Raw genomic sequence first — 17,172 nt, 5'->3', positions numbered from 1 at the left:
CCACCACTCATTTACTAGCTAGTAGTATCATGCAGCTCTGTACCAAATTGCATGACGATCCGACAAGTTTCTGAACCCCAATCGATGCCTCGAAGAAGCCAACACGAAACTGTTTCTAGGGTTCTAGATATGACAAGATCAACAGTTACTTGATCCGAAAGAAACCTCCATAACTTCTTGAATATATCCTCGATTCAAGCTCTCTCAGCGGCTATAGATTCTTGACAGCGAGACATTTCGAAAGACATCTTAGTTGTGAGATAATTACATCGGGTCCGCCAGGAGTCAGCCTCGAAAAACTGGAACTTGGATCTGCCTCTTTTGCTTGTTCGTATTCCTCATTCTTTCTTGTTCTTCTTTTCTCCACTCATGGTCACTCCAGCGACCACAGTGATCGAACACAGCCACTGCATGAATCACCTGACCCACCAATGGTATACACCCCTTCCGCCCAACTCGTTCTCTCTCTTCCTCTCACACCACCATCGAAGCTCCGCTTCGCTTTTCTTTCCACGCAACCAGTCCCACCACCGAGGCTCAACCTCGTCTCTTCCCTCATGAGTATGCATCGGCTAAAAGCCAAGAAGTTTCCCCTGCTCCGGTCATCTCGCTCTCCTCATCACAGATCCGAAGTCACCAACTCACACAACAAACAACGACACCGCAACTCTACAAGTAACCACAACACGACGACAACATCTCCATCTCTGTTTTCATACCAACGAAATCTGGCAACGTCCTGCTTCCTTTGATAGCTTCAATGTCTACTAGGTTTGGTGTGTGCTCTCGATCCCTTTAGCGGCGTCCCCCGTGAGAAGGAGATACATATGCTTATATGTATATGCCCACAACAAAACACAACATACCTTGTCGTTTTATTACTCACCCCATTTGGGCTTTTAATTGGTTGAAGCTAATAATATAAAATGATGACCCAATAAACTATAATGGAATGGGGTGTTACAATTCTCCCCCACCTAAAATAAATTCGTTCTCGAATTTGCGAAATAGTTTCTCCCCCACTTAGTTTTCGTCTCAACTTAGGAGTATCTTTCTCTTTGATCTTTAGCGTTTTAGATTATGCAATCCAACTTAGAGTGTCCTTCTCCTATATGCTTGTTTTGTTTTCTTTCCAAACATTTCCGATCAACAATGAACCGCAAGTTTCCACTTGGTTATACTATAATCACTCTAGTTTCCATTTACTAGAAATAATCCCTTCATGCTTCTCATTTTTTTTTTTTAGCTTTTTAACCAACACAAAACTAATTCTTCCATTACTACGATTAGTTCTGACGTTTAGCAATTTACAACATGGAACGTCAAGTGTCACAGTTCCTTTAACTTTCCATCGTTTAGACATAATACACATCCTTCAAATAAGGTCTAAAACTTGAATAGAATACTCCAATTTCCAACAAAAGGTCTTCCCATTACCTTGACTTGTGAAAATAACCAGTTCACCAACATACGACCTACGACCTAGTCTGACATTGTTCTGAAGTGTACACATCCACCATGACCATTACGGTTTTGTGCAACAGAGAGCTAAATGATCCACCAAGCTTCCGCTGCGCTCACCTTGTAAAGTTGACATCCCTTTGAAAGTTTCCCAATGTTAAATTTAACATAGTGTTTTCCTAACACTCTCTTACGGTTATGGTTCCTTTTGGGTTTCACACCTCCATGCATTTTTTTTTCCCTTGTCAAAGTAGTACTTTACATATAATCCTCATTCACCACATAATGACCATTCTGCATCACCCAGACACCAAATCAAAATAATGTTGCCTCCTCATAGTTTTTAGTGATCTCCATTTCGCTATATTTAGTGGATTCCTATACCACCTATCAAACTTCATACGTTGTAGGCTTAGCGTTTTTCTCTTCTTCAATCATTTTTTCCCCTTTAGAATAACAACCATTTTCTAAATCTTTCTCCCAAAACACCAATATTGAATCAACCACTTTTTTTCTTTTTCAACCATTTTCGTCTTGACTCATCCTGCTCTACAACTATCCAAGTTGCCTCCTTACTCCTCCTTACTGCTAGTCGTCTGCAGCAATCCACCAACAATCTCCATTTTCACCATCCCATTCCCATTCGGGTTAAGACAACTTCAAATTATAAACAGCCTACATCCACTGTCACGACAAACTTTTTTTTTTTTTTTAAATCATCTGTAACGCTTATATACAATACTATGCAGAAGTTCATAATCCACATTAATGTGTGGTGTCGTCCCACACTGCTCTTTTCTACTTCTTCTGCTACAATTCTTTTTTGTGCTCTCCCAGCACTAGAATAACCTCGACTAGTGATCTTTATACAAAACCTCATCTTTAAACTTTGTGGCCCTCTATAATTAGGCCCGTGAGTCCATCTATATCCAGCGGCCGGTTTGCTATGTCTGGGAGGCTTTAAAGACTTGTTACCGTCCCTACAAATCACCACATGATCTTTCCCTGTGTTTTGTCCTCACTTGCACAGTTCCAACAGTCACTTTTCGGTAGGTCACCCATCCTGAGACTACTCCAGCTCAAGCACGCTTAACTCTGGAGTTCTCTCAAGACCCTTAACCAAAAAGATAAGTGCACTTTGGTGACATAGGTGGCCAAATCAATTCTTTTAAACGGGGAGGTCACAGAAAACGTCATCTTATTAGCATCCACATACAATTTTACTCTATGTTTTATCACTAATAATGTGTTCTTACACCCTAAAATATTTTATTATTAAAATACTCTATTTATCACCACCTATTAAATGTATCTGTGAAAAAATTAAACAAATTTTGTCTCATTACTTTCACTTTGACGTAGTTTCTTTTCACCACTAAAATTTGTAGTGAAAGTTTGTTTAACCACTAAAACTGTTTAGTCATGATGTTCATATATTTTACCCTGTTTTCCCTTAGTATATTCACATCTTTTGCATCTTTTGCTATCCATTTTGACCATTATTGCATAGCTTTAGGACTGTTCATGCATTAGAGTATAGTTGCATTGCATTTGCATCTTTTCTTGCATAAACAGGTGATTTTGGAGCCTAAGGAGCATGGAAGCAATGCTGAAGAGGAGTGAAGCTATCAAGAGGAGAAAGCAAGGAAGTTAGGGCTGAAGAACCAAGGTCCGGAGTTCCACTCGACCGCCCACTTGACCAGACACTCGACCGTGTGAGGAGAAGGACTCGACCGAGTGGAAGGAGCAGAAGAAAAGAGAATTCAACCGAGCACCAGGTCGAGCTGACCGAGCCGCCTAGCTATTTTGTCTTTTAGCATTTTTATGGCTTCCACTCTTTTTACTATATAAGGCCTTGTACCCTGCAGCCACCAAAGAGTCCAGCTATTTAGATATTTCTCAAACCTAGTATTTACCCTTTTGGGAATTATTGCTTTTGCACTTTTATTTTCTTAGATCTTGTACCTCCTTGAAGGAGAAAAACAAGAGATTCTTCATATTTGTTGGTTTCATAACTTTCAAAATATTGAGAATTCGAGTTTGATTCCTTCTTCAATATTGTATATCTTTGCTTTATCTTTCTAATGATGCAAGTTTCGTTATTTTCTGGGTTTATGACTTTGTTGTTCATCATGTGTGATTGTGAGTAGTTTCCTTAGCTCTTAGGGATGGTTTAGGCTGGATGGATGTTGTGGTTGTTTGATTTGGTCAAGCTTGATTGTTTTAGATCTCTTCTAGGCTAGATATTCTTAATGCTGATCCTATAACCGAGAGGGTAGGGTTTGATCTCAAGCCTCTTAGCATCACACCAATGTCTAAAGTGCAAAGATAAGGCTAGATCTATAAATTTTCATTAGGCATGCTAAGAGATTAGATGTCTTGTTTGATTATTTACTATAGATGATCTGTTGCTTAATGCTTGCTTGTATAAGTTCTTTGCTTTGTGAGAACAAGCCTAGAAATATATGAGTTTGATTGTTTTTGCCATGAGAGTGGATTACATGTTCTTGGAGATCATTGTCTAGAGATTAGCTCATATTGATTGAGGTTTGGTGATTAAGTTAGATAACCACAATCTAAAGTCCTGCCCATGAATCCATCCCTAAGACCTTCCTTGTTTATTGATTTCCTAGCTTAAATCCTGTTGTTTGATTGTTGTTTGATTCGCTTTTGTATTGCTCTGTTTTGCTTGCATTGCTCTGTTTCTCACGTTTGACCAGCTCGACCCTGTACTCGATCTACACTCGATTGAGTTCTTGCTCGAGCTCATCCCCAGAATTCTTGTTTATGCTTTGTGTTTGTCCTGTCTCAATTCCTGTTTCATTTTAGTTGCATTTCTGTTGCATTCACTTAGTATTCTGTTCATTACTTGTCTTGCATTAGTTCATTACTTGCATTACTATAGTTTCTATTTCTGTTCTTGTTTCATCTTAGCTTTGATTAGTCTGTTCTCTTTACATTTAGCATCTATCTTAGTATCTTTTACTTTCTGCATTTTACATTTCATCAATAGTTTGTTAGTGATAGATATCCTTCACACTTGGCTTAACTTAGGCATATATGCACATCCTGGTTGCTTGCAAACACTCAGATTAGATTGACACCTCTTATGCTGCAACATCATAAGGGGAATTGAAACACTCTGCACTCCATTCATTCATCATCATTCATATCTCATCCATCATATCTATATACACAACTAAAATATGTGTTTCAAGTCCAATTATATTTTGGATGAAAAGCTGAGGAAAAAATATCTACATGATTGCAATGAGTTTCTGACCAACCCAATAAAATTTGAGAAATTAAAAGACACTTAATAAAATAAAAAATTGTAACCACGGTGATATAGGAGTCTTAGATAATTTATAGATATAAAATATAAACAAAAATAAAAATTCTAAAAATACTTCAAAATAAATAAATAAATAAAGATCTTAAATATCTTTAACTGAAAAAAAAAACATGCTCAAAATAATATAGACATTTTTATTTTAAAATATCACGAATTTCTAATAAGAAAATCAAATTTCACTAAATAATATACTAAAATCTAAAAATACTACAACATAATTAAATTAAAATATTAAAAAGAAAGTATAAAAAATATTGATAGTACGTAGATTCGTCATCCAAAATTGTATAAGACAAATAAAAGAATAATCTTTACCATCGTCTAAGTTGCGAAGTTGTAACGTGGGAACCCTGTATTTTGGAAAACTATGTTAGACAATGAACATCAATGAAAATTTTAAAATAATATGATGTCTATTATTCATAGATGTGAAAATAGTGAGATATGTGGAAGTATTAGAAGATATATGTGTAGCAGTATATAAATATTTTACTTACACATTGATTTAGTTTGTCTACCCATATATGAAGAGTAGTTAAATCCAGCCTTATATGAGATTCATCTGCAATTGTTTTTTCAATCATACTCATGATACCCCGTTTTCTTTTGTTAGCAAGGTTTTCTGATCTCGCATAGTTTGTATTTGCTTTTTTTGTTGTTCATAATTTTCTAGCGTACTTAAGGTTTTGATTTGATATAAAATACCACTTAATATACATCTTTATATAATAAGACATATGCTCTATTTCCTGACGGTGATAGGTAAATATTTACTTCTTTTTGGATTAGTTTTTTTTGTTTGGTAAATATTTTTTAAACTTTTTTTAGCTTTAACTTTTTTTTTAGCAATTAACTTAGACATGTGTCAAAATCTAAGATCGTTAACTTGACACATGTCTCGATCATGTTAAGCAGTAATCTGGACACGTGTTGACATCTTATCGTTACAATTGACATGTATGCTCTATTTCTTGACGGCGATAGGTAAATATTTCTTTTTTTTGGATTAGTTTTTTTGTTTGGTAAATATTTTTTTAACTTTTTTAGCAATTAACTTAGACATGTGTTAAAATCTAAGATCGTTAACTTGACACATGTCTCAAACATGGTAAGCAGTAATCTGGACACGTGTCGATATCTTATCGATACAATTGACATGTCTTATGATCTCGTTAATGATTAACTTTGACATCAAGCTTCTATATATACATTTTTAGAGATATTTATGAAATAAATCCTGAAGTTCAAACCTATTTACAATCACGCCATTGACATTAAATATTTTTAATTTTAATATACTATTTATCAAATTATGATAAGGTTTCCAATTTTTTAAAACAATTATTTCTCCATAATCGCAACTTTCCAAAAACATAAATATAACATTTCTTAAACTTGAAAAAATTGAGAATTAATCATCAATTCCAAAAACAAGTTTTAATTCAGTTATTCCTATGAGATTGAATAAAATACATGGAAGCCTAAGGATAAGAATTTTCTTTTTTTCCGTGTATAGTTCTCTAATTGCTGTAGCCATTTTTTGTTTAGTTTATTTGATTTCCTGTTTTATCTTTAATTTACTATTTTTGATGAAACTAATATAATTAGTAGATATGAAGTTTCGACTTTTTGTAATTTGATAACTTAGAAAATGACTACTTTTAATAATATTTTTATTCAAAGAGCGTAGATTAAAAAAAAAATCTTTTAATTTATCTTTCCAAGCAAATATTGATAAAATTATCTTATTTTATTTTAGGAAAAAAGATTGTGAGCTACCTGAAGTATGGCGGAATGCATGGCCACACATGCCAACTATGATAAAGGACACTCAACTACATCACCTATATGTATTGCATGGTCACATGTATGAAGTATATGATGTTATGTGCTCAACATCATACACATAGAATCTCAGTTTACCGGATCATTTACGCCGACGTTGACCTACCATTGACTCGTCGGAACCGAAAAAAGACCCGATCAGATTTATTGACCCGAACCCGAGACCTGACCCGGTTCAGATAATTGTTGGGTTTAGTTTTTGGGCCGAAATTTAATTAAAATTTAGGCCCATTAAAAAACCCTAAAATTGATTCCATCAAAACAACATCGATTCCATCGTTCTCACTTCTCACTTTTGTCCATTTGAGGCGAAGAACAAGATCTCCTTTTGATCTAGGTTTTACTCGACAAAAGAATCGAATCTGCAACAGAATCTGTTGTATTGGTTGAAATCGAGAAAAGGTCAGAGTGAGGGTTTGAATTCTCATTCAGATGAGGTAACTTTCTCAATTTTCTTTTTATTTGGTAACATATGCCACGGGTCTGAACTAGTGGGGATGTTGGGATGTTGTCGTGTAGTTGTTGGGGTTTGTTTCGGGTTTTCTTATTACTCGAAAGAAGAAACTTTTTGTTTGATTCCTTTTCTCGTGGTATTGTCAATTAAAAATTAGACACGTCGTGTTTGTGTCGGGATTTTGCAGTTTTGCCGTCTTGTTTGAGTTGTATTGTCTCATAGAGTTGTAAATAGTCATCGGGAACTTTGACTTTGACCCGTTTTTTTTTTTTTTTTTTTTAGTGCGAGAATATCTGTAAAGGTGAAATGTCACCATTCTGGGGAATTCAAGATGGTGGATGGTGTGTTAAACTACGTTGATGGAGTTGTTTGTACTTTGGAGGTGGATTCTGTCACAATCTTTGAAGATGTATTGATGAGTATGCTTGAGAAGCGAATTAAGCACATTGGGAAGATGTGGTACAAGCTACCATTTGAGGATTTATCTGATAGGAAGCCTCTGTGGGAGAATGTGGATGCCAATAAGAAGAAATTGGTTGCAAAAGGACGATGGATGGGAGAAGTAGATATCTATTTTGAGAAGGAAGTAGGAGAATGTGTTGAAGGTGTAGACACAAGAGCGGTTGGAAATAAAGACACGGCTATTGGAGGAGAAAAGATCACAGAAGAAACACAACAACTTGTCAAGGATGTCGCGTGTGATGATAATGATGAAGGTCAGAATTCGGAGGCATGTTTATCTGAATCATCAGAGTCAGATGTTGAGGCTGACATTGTTGACGAGGAGGCTGAGGTTGTTGAGGAGGACATACAAATTTTCAACAACCAAAACTACGAGGAGCAGATACCGGATGAAGATGATGTGTATCCAGCAACTGATGATGAATCTGGGGATGAGGAAGCACAAACAGAGAGGATGCAGAGAGGTGGTTTACTTGATGGTGTGTTTAGTTTGAAGCAAGTGTTTAACAGTGGGAGTGAGTTTAAGAAGAATGTGATCAAGTATGTATTGAAGACTAGGCGGAATGTTGTGTATGATAGGTGGGAGAAGGAAAAGCTTGGTGCAAAGTGTAAAGCAAAAGGCTGTGGGTGGAAAATTTATTGTGCTGTGGAGAACCCTATCGGAAAATGGATGGTGAAGACCTATGACTACGACCATCAATGCCATCCAACAGGACGATGTGAAATTGTAAAGACTCCTGTCATTGCTGATTTATTCCTTGAAGATATTAGGAGGGATCCAGAGATGAGTGGTCTAGAGATTAAAGATGAGATGAAGAGGAGGTACAACATCATTATCTCACCAAACCAGGCAAAAGTTGCAAGAAGACGTGTATTTGATAAGCTGCAAGCCGAATGTGATGAGCAGTTCGCAAGATTAAGAGACTATGAACTTCATCTAATAACGTAAGTTAATGTGATTTTGGCCTTAGTCTTATTATTTTTTATTTCTTATTTGGTTTATTATCGTGGTTGTCTTAATAAGTTTTTGATTTCTTTTAGGTCTAATCCTCAAACTACAGTGGAGATCAACACAGTAGTAAGAGCTGATGGTCGTGAGGCATTCCACCAAATTTACATTTGCTTTGAGCCGTTGAGGACTGCTTGGAAGCAGAATTGCAGACCAGTCATAGGTTTGGATGGAACATTCTTGAAGAACTCTTCAAATGGGATGATGCTTACTGCTGTTGGAAGGGATCCTAATAACCAGATTTTTCCAATAGCATGGGCCGTGGTAGACTGTGAGAACAATCCCAATTGGGAATGGTTTGTGAAGAAGATTAAAGCAGACTTGGAGTTGGGGCTGGGTGAGAACATCACTCTCATATCGGATATGCACAAAGGGTTAATTCACGGAGTTGCTACTGAATTACCAATGGCAGAGCATCGAGCTTATGCTAGACACATCTACTCTGCCTTGAAGAAATCAAACAAGGCAGATATGTTGAAGCCACTGTTCTGGAGAGTTGCAAGCAGCTTCAATGAAGCTGATTACAAGGAGAATTTGGCGATTTTCAAAGAGTTTGATCCTCAATCTTGCCAAACTCTACTTAGGAAGGATCCAAGTACATGGTGCAGAGCATTCTTTCGGGTTGGTTGTTGTTGTGCGGATACTCACAACAATCATACCGAGTCATATAATAGGACACTGAAAATTGCAAGGAGGAAGCCATTTGTCCAGATGCTAGAGCTGATAAGGTGGGATGCTATGCAAAGGGTTGCCACCAGGTCCACTATTGCTGCAAAAGAAACTGCAAAGTACACAAAAAAGCAAGAAAAGAGCTGGAGAAATCATGTGATGAAGCTCAATATTGTGCCATGATTACAAGCACAGGAGGCGAGTTTGAGATTGTTGAGTTTGGCACCGGATACTTTGTGAATCTGAGTGCGCGTACTTGTGCATGCAGGAAGTGGGATTTGACTGGTATCCCATGTCGTCATGCTGTATGTGCGATCAGAGAGATGAATTACGAGGTAGAAGACTATATGTCAGACTATTACTTGACTGAGAAATGGCAAGGGACATATAGGAGAGGATTGAGGCCTGTCAATGGTCCTAAGTTCTGGAAGGACTCTGGAAGACCACGGATTGCTGCACCGCCTTACAAGCGTCCTGCAGGGAGACCTAAGGGCAAGGCAAGGATCAAAGGTCTTAATGAATCACCACGCAAAAAGAAATCTGACAAGAAAGTTGGTCGGGAAGGAAGAGTTATGCACTGTGGTCTCTGTGGTGAAGCGGGTCATAATTCAAGACGGTGTCCACATGAAGTATGTCTCTACCATATCTTTCTATTCCTTTTGGTTATGTTTTAATAGTAGTTTTCTTATATATCTTTCTATAGTCTTCTGAGAGCAGGGCAAAGAGAATAAGATTAAATGGAGAACCGGGTCAATTGGAAGCTCAAGATCAATCTGAAATGGAAGCAGCATTTGCCGCAATGGAAGCACCTGGACCTGAAGAACCTGAAGCTGGACATCGAGCTGAAGAACCTGAAGTGCAAGATGTTTCTTCATCCGCACCACAGAGAAGCTGGGTCGAGAGGATGCTATTTGGATGAGGGACTGATTTGTAGAAGGTTTTTTGGATGGTTAAATACTTTAATCGGCTGTTTTGGTGACATACTTTAATCGGATGACATATTGACATGTCAGGTTGCTTTTTTGGATACATTATTGACATGTTAGGTTGGTCATTGGCACATGTGAGGTTGGTTTTTTGGATACATTATTGACATGTTAGGTTGGTAATTGGCACATGTAAGGTTGGTTTTTTGGATACATTGTTGACATGTTAGGTTGGTCAGATTGGTTTTTTGGATACATTATTGGTCAATTTGAGCATGTATTTGGTTACTTTAAACACTTAATTTGGTAATTGTTCAAGTGTTCTACTTCTTTTTCTAAACAAATTCTTTACCAAAAGCCAAATTCACTAACCAAATTCATACAAACAACAACAAATTCATTACAAGGCCACTAACCGAAGGCATTACAAAGCCACTAACCGAAGACATTACAACCAAAGCTCATTCAAACAACAACAATGCTCAGCCAAAAACAATGGCTCCAACAGCACATACAAGCAATCCTGTCAATCCAGTGATGACAATGCGTTGACGATACACAATTCTTTCCATCTCAGCATTCTTTGATGATATCTCCAATTGTTTCTTCTCCAAATCACCACGAAGCTCCTTAATTGTCGATTTTAGTTGACTGATCATCTTAATCTTCTCGTTAATTTCAGCTTCAGCTTCTACCAACGCTTGTCTCGGCCAGCCTTTCACCTCTTCTTCATCAACCCACCTAAAGTATTTGCAATGAGCGTTCCCACCTTCCTACAGACACATCAATTGGAGACTTCAATTGGAGACTTCTTAATCAACAAATCTCACCACCTAAACATTCTTAATAACACTTAAAGAACATACCTTGTACAACTCACACCCATAAAACTTTCGATGTGGATTTCTTGCCGTTTTAGACTTGAAAATCTTTGCCGGCAATCCACAATCACAGACTTTGCGCCCCCCAAATCTGCTGTTACTGGAGGATCCCGAGCTTAATTCCATCTTTGAAATGATGAACACTAAGAACCCTAATAGTCGACTCGACCTTTCACAGCGACTGACTCGAATATCTTTGTTTTCGAGAAACCGTGTTTCACTTGTGAGAGAGAACGATGGAATCAATTTCAGGGTTTTTTTAATGGGTCTAAATTTTAATTAAATTTCGGCCCAAAAACTAAACCCAACAATTATCTGAACCGGGTCAGGTCTCGGGTTCGGGTCAATAAATCTGATCGGGTCTTTTTTCGGTTCCGACGAGTCAATGGTAGGTCAACGTCGGCGTAAATGATCCGGTAAACTGAGATTCTATGTGTATGATGTTGAGCACATAACATCATATACTTCATACATGTGACCATGCAATACATATAGGTGATGTAGTTGAGTGTCCTTTATCATAGTTGGCATGTGTGGCCATGCATTCCGCCATACTTCAGGTAGCTCACAATCTTTTTTCCTTTATTTTAACTAATAACAATAATAGACGTGCATATGATTTGTTTAAAATTATATCATTCCACATATATAAAAGAAAATTGGTGATTATGGATTATAACTAATTATAAAACTGAATATATATAAAACTTATAAATGGAATTTAATTTTTAAATATTTTAATTTAATAAATATAGTCCCGCGGTATACCGCAAGTGAATATCTAATTATATAATAAGATCGATGATAAACTACTTATCTATATATATATATATTAATATTTTAATGTCTAATGTGTTTAAGATATCTATGTAATTGGTTTCGGAGGGACCAATAAACCAGCAATCTGATTAACTGTAATTCTGTAAACATCCATAGAATCTGGAAATCAATTAAAAAGTATTAAAACAACCTATGTATAAGTCTTTTTTTAATTAAAACGAAAATACCAATTGAAAAGAGAGACATTAATTTTATTTTTTTCTAATTAATAAATGTAAAATAAGAATTTGCTATAAATGGATTTATTGCATTATTGATATTATCAAGCTACGAGATTATCAACTTAATGATTCCATATATTAGTTATGATTTTATAGTAGTTAAGATATTTAGGGATACCAGATTGTTTACTTTCCTAAAATATTGATATTAATTTTTTTTTAATATGTAGGAAATTAGGTCTGTTTAGCATGGATATTTGATACCAATTAATAGTATAGCGCACAAAAAAAAAAAAAATTACCATTACACATTCATCAAATCAAATACGTGACTTTAGTTAAAGGAAAAAATGTGCCTGCTTCACTTTGTTAGTAATGCTAAATTGTCTACCCAACTGTTCCTAATCCTTGTGTGCTCTAATCCTCCGTTGTGGAGTCTCATGGTCACCTATTCTTCTCCTGTCATTTTTCTTCTGCAATTTGGACGAGCTTTGTCTCGCAACGCAATCCACCTCAGCGTCAAGCCATTGTTGTTTTTAAATTGCTCCTCAGCCTCCTCTCTAAACTGCGACCTACCACATTTGGAAGGAACGAAACTCTACGATTTCCACTGGCCACATTTTATATGGCCTTTGAGCGAAAGCCTTACCACGGGCCACGGCTATGAAATGAATTAAAGTCATACTAGTCAATCAATCGTTTAAAAATAAAATCTATGGCTTTTGAGCAAAAAGGCCCTTTCTTTACAACAACTTTTAAAAGTCTCTACCAATCATCTTCTATGTTTTGTTTACTAATCAAATGAGGCTATTTGAACGAGTTTTCGTCTCAGAACTCCCTAAAACATTTCTGACAATCTCAAAAATCCCTCTCTTTTTTGGCATTTATTTTTGATTTTTTTTTTAAATCGAGAATGTGTTGTTTTACACTCTTGTCCATTGAAAAATTAGATATTTACAAAAAATACCTGAGTAGTATCCACCAAAAAACTGAATCGGATCTAAAACCCAAAAAAAACTGAATCAGTTTTTTTTAAAAAACAAAACTGCTCTCTCTCTCGTCACTCTTCTCTTTCTTCCGGAAATTCGAATCGATTTGGGTAAAACTGTAGAACTAGGGTTTTCTCGTTTTCATTCAATCAACCAAAAATAGAGTAAGAAGATGGTGAAAACAAGGGGGGGTCTTGTGAGGAGGAGGAGTGAGCGTTTGAAAGAGAAGAAGATCTCAGAAGGAGATGGTGGTTCGAAAGCAAAATCCGATTCGCCGGAAGTAGGTGTGTCGGGTTTGAGTCCGGCGACAGTAGGAGGAGAGAGAGCTTTGAGTACGGTGGCGGAAGAAAGTGAAAGTCGAGTTTTGGAGGAACCCAATCCGGTGGTCGGAAGAGAAAATGCGAACGAAGTAGAGAAAGCAAAATCCGCTACTCCGGAATCAAGTAATGGAGAAGAAGATGATGAAGAAGGAGGAGATAACGAGAGATCTACTTCTGTGGAATCAAGCGATGGAGAAGAAGAAGGAAACGATGAAGGGGAAGAAGGAAACGATGAAGGGGAAGAAGAAAAAGATGAAGTGGAAGAAGAAAACGATGAAGGAGAAGAATGTGAAGAAGGGGTAGAAAAAGACGATGAAGGGGAAGAAGAAAACGACGAAGGAGAAGAAGGTGAAGAAGGGGAAGAAAAAGACGATGAAGGGGAAGAAGAAAACGATGAAGGAGAAGAATCGGAAGAAAAAGACGATGAAGGAGAAGATTGTGAAGAAGGGGAAGAAAAAGACGATGAAGGGGAAGAAGAAAACGATGAAGGAGAAGAATCGGAAGAAAAAGACGATGAAGGAGAAGAAGAAGAAGAAGAAGATAAGGAGGGAAGTTCGAACTCGGCAGGTAACTCGAGAAGGAGTACAAGCGAAAGTGAGATGGAGCACGAGGAGGACAACGATGCAAGTGTAAGTACAACAAGTCTGTGTCATTCGTTCGGAATTTGAAAACTCATTGGAATTTGAAATTGATCAAGTAGAACTGGTGCAACTATTGGTGTAGAACTAGTAGAACTTGTGCAACTATTGGGTGTAGAACTAGTAGAACTGGTACAACTAGGTGGTGTAGAACTAGTAGAACTGGTAGAACTAGTTGTTGTATAATTGGTATAACTCATATAAAACTGATATTGTTGCAGGAATCGGAGGAAACAGAAGCGATGAAACCTTTAGGAATGCACTTCGAGCCTAGCCAGTACAACAAGAAAATCAAGCTATCGACTAGGTGTCATATTTTTGAAACTTTGAAAACGCTGGATAAATTAGAGCATCCACTAACTAGTTCTGAGAGGGATTGGTTTGAGAATCATCCACAATTCAAGCACATTTTTCACATGCCAAGGGAACCAAACCACAAGCTTATGGGAATGTGGATGCTCTTACTTCGAACGGCTAAAATCGAAAAAAAGAAGGAAGCATGGTTTGTTGTGAATGGTGTTCCAATCCGGTATGGTCTGAGAGAACATGCTTTGATGTCTGGATTAGATTGTCGGTGCTATCCACTTGATTACAAGGAAGCCGGCGGTACCGTGTTTCGAAGGAAATATTTTTTACGAAAAAAAAAGATTACACTTGAAGATGTGAGGAGACACCTATTGGTAATGCAACCAGATCGTACTCGTGATAGGTTGAAGATGGCGGTTCTCTACTTTTTAGGAAGCATCATTGCAGGCTATACAAAAGACTCGGGGAGAGATGCAATGGGTATCGATGATTTTGTTGTAAGCGCAGTGAATGATCTAGGTTTTTGTGTGTCTTTTCCTTGGGGGAGATTATCATTCGAGAACATGCTAGAAGAGATTTCCCATACAATGAGTCATTTTAATGGGGTCGTGGTTAAAGAGAATGCGTTATGGCCTGTTCCAGGTTTCTGTATTCCATTGGAGGTTAGTTAGTTTAAAATTTGAAGTTTTCTCATTGTTGATATTTCTTATAAGTGAAGCTGATTTTAGTTTTTTTTCTTTTGTTGTGTAGTTTTTACTATTTGAGGCAGTTCCAATTTTGGCGAACACTTACGTTGACCAAATTCCTGAGGCGGATGCAAGTTGTCCTAGGATGTGCAGGAGGAAATTTAAGAGGACCGGTCAGAAAGGTTTTCCTCTAAAGAATATTGGTGATACACTTGGTACAACAACGGTTAGTTATCCTAGCAATTGCCATTATTAATCATTTGAATAAATTGGTTTGTAATGTATCTAAAGTAGGTCGTTTACACAGGCAATTGCTAGTGTGATCCCTCATAATGATGAAGAAATTCCTCTTCTCGATTTAATCATGGAAGAAGCTGAGGAAGAGGATACCCATGATGTCGTTGTTGCCAATTGGATGTGGCGCCTTCGTAGAGGACTACCTGTACTTTTGGAGGAGATGTACACAGCCGATGTGGCTACTCGTTCAGGACAAAACGATGCGAATGAGGAAATAGTCGCCAATGAACAACCGAGAGAAGATACTATTGAGTTGGTGGATCTTCTAAGGACCATGAAGCAGGATATGAAAACCCAGTTCGATAACATTTCGGCGAAGATTGATGGGCTTGAAAAAAGGATCGAACCGTTGGAAGTATATGTGAAAGAGCAAGAGAAACCAAAGGTAATACTTCGTAATACTATAGTAATACTTGATAATACTAGAAGGTGTTAACAAAATTTGGTTTCATGTCAGGCGCCTGTAGCTGATGAGCAACCGAGTACTTCGCAAGAAGGAGGGAGAGGGACGAAGAGGAAAAGGTCTAAGAAGTAGTAAAACTATGTTATTTTCTTTGATTTGTCATCGTAGTACTAGTAAAACTATGTAAAACTTCGTTATTTTGTTGGATTTGCGATTGGTACTGGTATAACTAGTTAAACTATGTAAAACTACGTTATTTTCTTGGATTTTCCATTCGTATTTTTGGTAAAACTACGTAAAACTAAACAAAAACTAGAGAATTCATATAAGAAAAATATAGAACATGATTCAATTCAAGAAGGAGGCATAATCCTAGAAGTCACATAGAACATCATGATTAAACAAGAGAAGTCACATGAAAGATAAGAAACTGATTCAACAAGAGAATTCAAGGAAAAGATAAGAAACAGAATCTGATTCAACAAGTTTTAAACCAACGTAGAATGAGATCGACTCAGATAATATCAATCGAAACACAACCTATCCAGGAGATCGACTCGAGTGGTAAGCAACGCCAACTCCTCCTTTAGTTTGGCAATCTCGTCACTCTTCTCCTTAAGCTCCATCTGCAAATTATAGATCTTAGTATGATGGGGTTCAAATTCCTTCAATCTCTCCCAATGGTTATCAACATCTTTCCTTAAGGTTTGGGTTTCTTCTTCAATTGCATCAGCCCAATTTTTCCGCCTGTGCAATCCATCATCCTGCAAATTATATCAACGAACAGTTAACAAAATCAGGTATCTCAATTGTATTTGATTCAATTTAATTTACCTTATACTTAACGCAAGTAAACCATCTCTTTTTCTCTGTTTCTGTTGGAGAGATCTCATTGACGATTCGTTTGCCACATGGGCAAATTCGAGGCATGCCAAAATCACCATCGGCTATGGCTTCTCGCCATGCTTGTAACTTCCTCGCCTTCTTCTGATCAGCATAGTATGGGTCGGCCTCAAATTGTTCCATAGTTTGAGAAGGAGAGAAATAGATCTAGGATCTTCGACTTTGAAGATGAGAGAAGGAGGACTCGGTGTACTTTAGGTTTCGAAGAAGAAAATGAATGAATGGCTGAGAATGGAGAATGAGCTGGAGTGAAGATAAAATAAGAAAGAAAGAAAGAAAAACGCAATGCTATCGTCAAAAAAGAAAGAAAAAACGCAATTCTGGCCACGTGTAAAAGATGTGTGCGTTCACACTGTGTGTTCACACACAGTTTTACCGAGTAATGCGGTTGCACTAAACTTGCAAATAGTTGTACTTTAGAGGTTTCTCAGTTTAATTAGTTTTACTAAACCTTAGCATTACTTTTTTTAGTTTTACAGTTGATTAAACTTAACTAACATACAATTACAAGCTTTTTGCAACTTCATAAGTTAAAACTTATAATTCTATAACTTTTTTCATGCTTAC

General features: G+C 37.0%; 4 protein-coding genes across 4 annotated transcripts; 2 read left to right on the top strand and 2 right to left on the bottom strand.

Moving 5' to 3' along the window:
• On the bottom strand, positions 9,950 to 11,213 carry LOC104710787 (uncharacterized protein At4g04775-like). Its single transcript, XM_010427440.2, has 2 exons — positions 11,048 to 11,213; positions 9,950 to 10,954 (listed from the first exon to the last, which is right to left on the bottom strand). Exons 1-2 carry the CDS (start codon positions 11,186 to 11,188, stop codon positions 10,664 to 10,666), a joined length of 432 nt encoding a protein of 143 aa, XP_010425742.1. The 5' UTR covers positions 11,189 to 11,213; the 3' UTR covers positions 9,950 to 10,663.
• Positions 13,899 to 15,258, top strand: LOC104715132 (uncharacterized protein At3g43530-like). The gene is made up of 3 exons (XM_019229895.1): positions 13,899 to 14,001; positions 14,232 to 14,978; positions 15,067 to 15,258. Exons 1-3 carry the CDS (start codon positions 13,972 to 13,974, stop codon positions 15,256 to 15,258), a joined length of 969 nt encoding a protein of 322 aa, XP_019085440.1. The 5' UTR covers positions 13,899 to 13,971.
• Positions 15,333 to 15,864, top strand: LOC109126613. The gene is made up of 2 exons (XM_019230317.1): positions 15,333 to 15,684; positions 15,757 to 15,864. Exons 1-2 carry the CDS (start codon positions 15,367 to 15,369, stop codon positions 15,832 to 15,834), a joined length of 396 nt encoding a protein of 131 aa, XP_019085862.1. The 5' UTR covers positions 15,333 to 15,366; the 3' UTR covers positions 15,835 to 15,864.
• On the bottom strand, positions 16,123 to 16,814 carry LOC104710786. The gene is made up of 2 exons (XM_010427439.2): positions 16,537 to 16,814; positions 16,123 to 16,466 (listed from the first exon to the last, which is right to left on the bottom strand). Exons 1-2 carry the CDS (start codon positions 16,726 to 16,728, stop codon positions 16,227 to 16,229), a joined length of 432 nt encoding a protein of 143 aa, XP_010425741.1. The 5' UTR covers positions 16,729 to 16,814; the 3' UTR covers positions 16,123 to 16,226.

Source organism: Camelina sativa, chromosome 9 (genome assembly GCF_000633955.1).
Source record: "Camelina sativa cultivar DH55 chromosome 9, Cs, whole genome shotgun sequence".
NCBI lineage: Eukaryota > Viridiplantae > Streptophyta > Magnoliopsida > Brassicales > Brassicaceae > Camelina > Camelina sativa.
The sequence above is the reverse complement of the archived record's forward strand: the minus strand, read 5'-3'. Positions and strand labels throughout refer to the sequence as shown.

Bases quoted from the DNA above. Each gene is read 5' to 3' on its own strand.
- LOC104710787 (XM_010427440.2), bottom strand. From the start codon at position 11,188: ATGGAATTAAGCTCGGGATCCTCCAGTAACAGCAGATTTGGGGGGCGC. The intron at 10,955-11,047 runs GTATGTTCTTTA...ATGTGTCTGTAG, and splicing joins ATGGGTGTGAGTTGTACAAG to GAAGGTGGGAACGCTCATTG.
- LOC104715132 (XM_019229895.1), top strand. From the start codon at position 13,972: ATGGAGCACGAGGAGGACAACGATGCAAGT. The intron at 14,002-14,231 runs GTAAGTACAACA...ATATTGTTGCAG, and splicing joins AGGAGGACAACGATGCAAGT to GAATCGGAGGAAACAGAAGC. The intron at 14,979-15,066 runs GTTAGTTAGTTT...TTTGTTGTGTAG, and splicing joins GTTTCTGTATTCCATTGGAG to TTTTTACTATTTGAGGCAGT.
- LOC109126613 (XM_019230317.1), top strand. From the start codon at position 15,367: ATGGAAGAAGCTGAGGAAGAGGATACCCATGATGTCGTTGTTGCCAAT. The intron at 15,685-15,756 runs GTAATACTTCGT...GTTTCATGTCAG, and splicing joins AAGAGCAAGAGAAACCAAAG to GCGCCTGTAGCTGATGAGCA.
- LOC104710786 (XM_010427439.2), bottom strand. From the start codon at position 16,728: ATGGAACAATTTGAGGCCGACCCATACTATGCTGATCAGAAGAAGGCG. The intron at 16,467-16,536 runs GTAAATTAAATT...TATAATTTGCAG, and splicing joins TTACTTGCGTTAAGTATAAG to GATGATGGATTGCACAGGCG.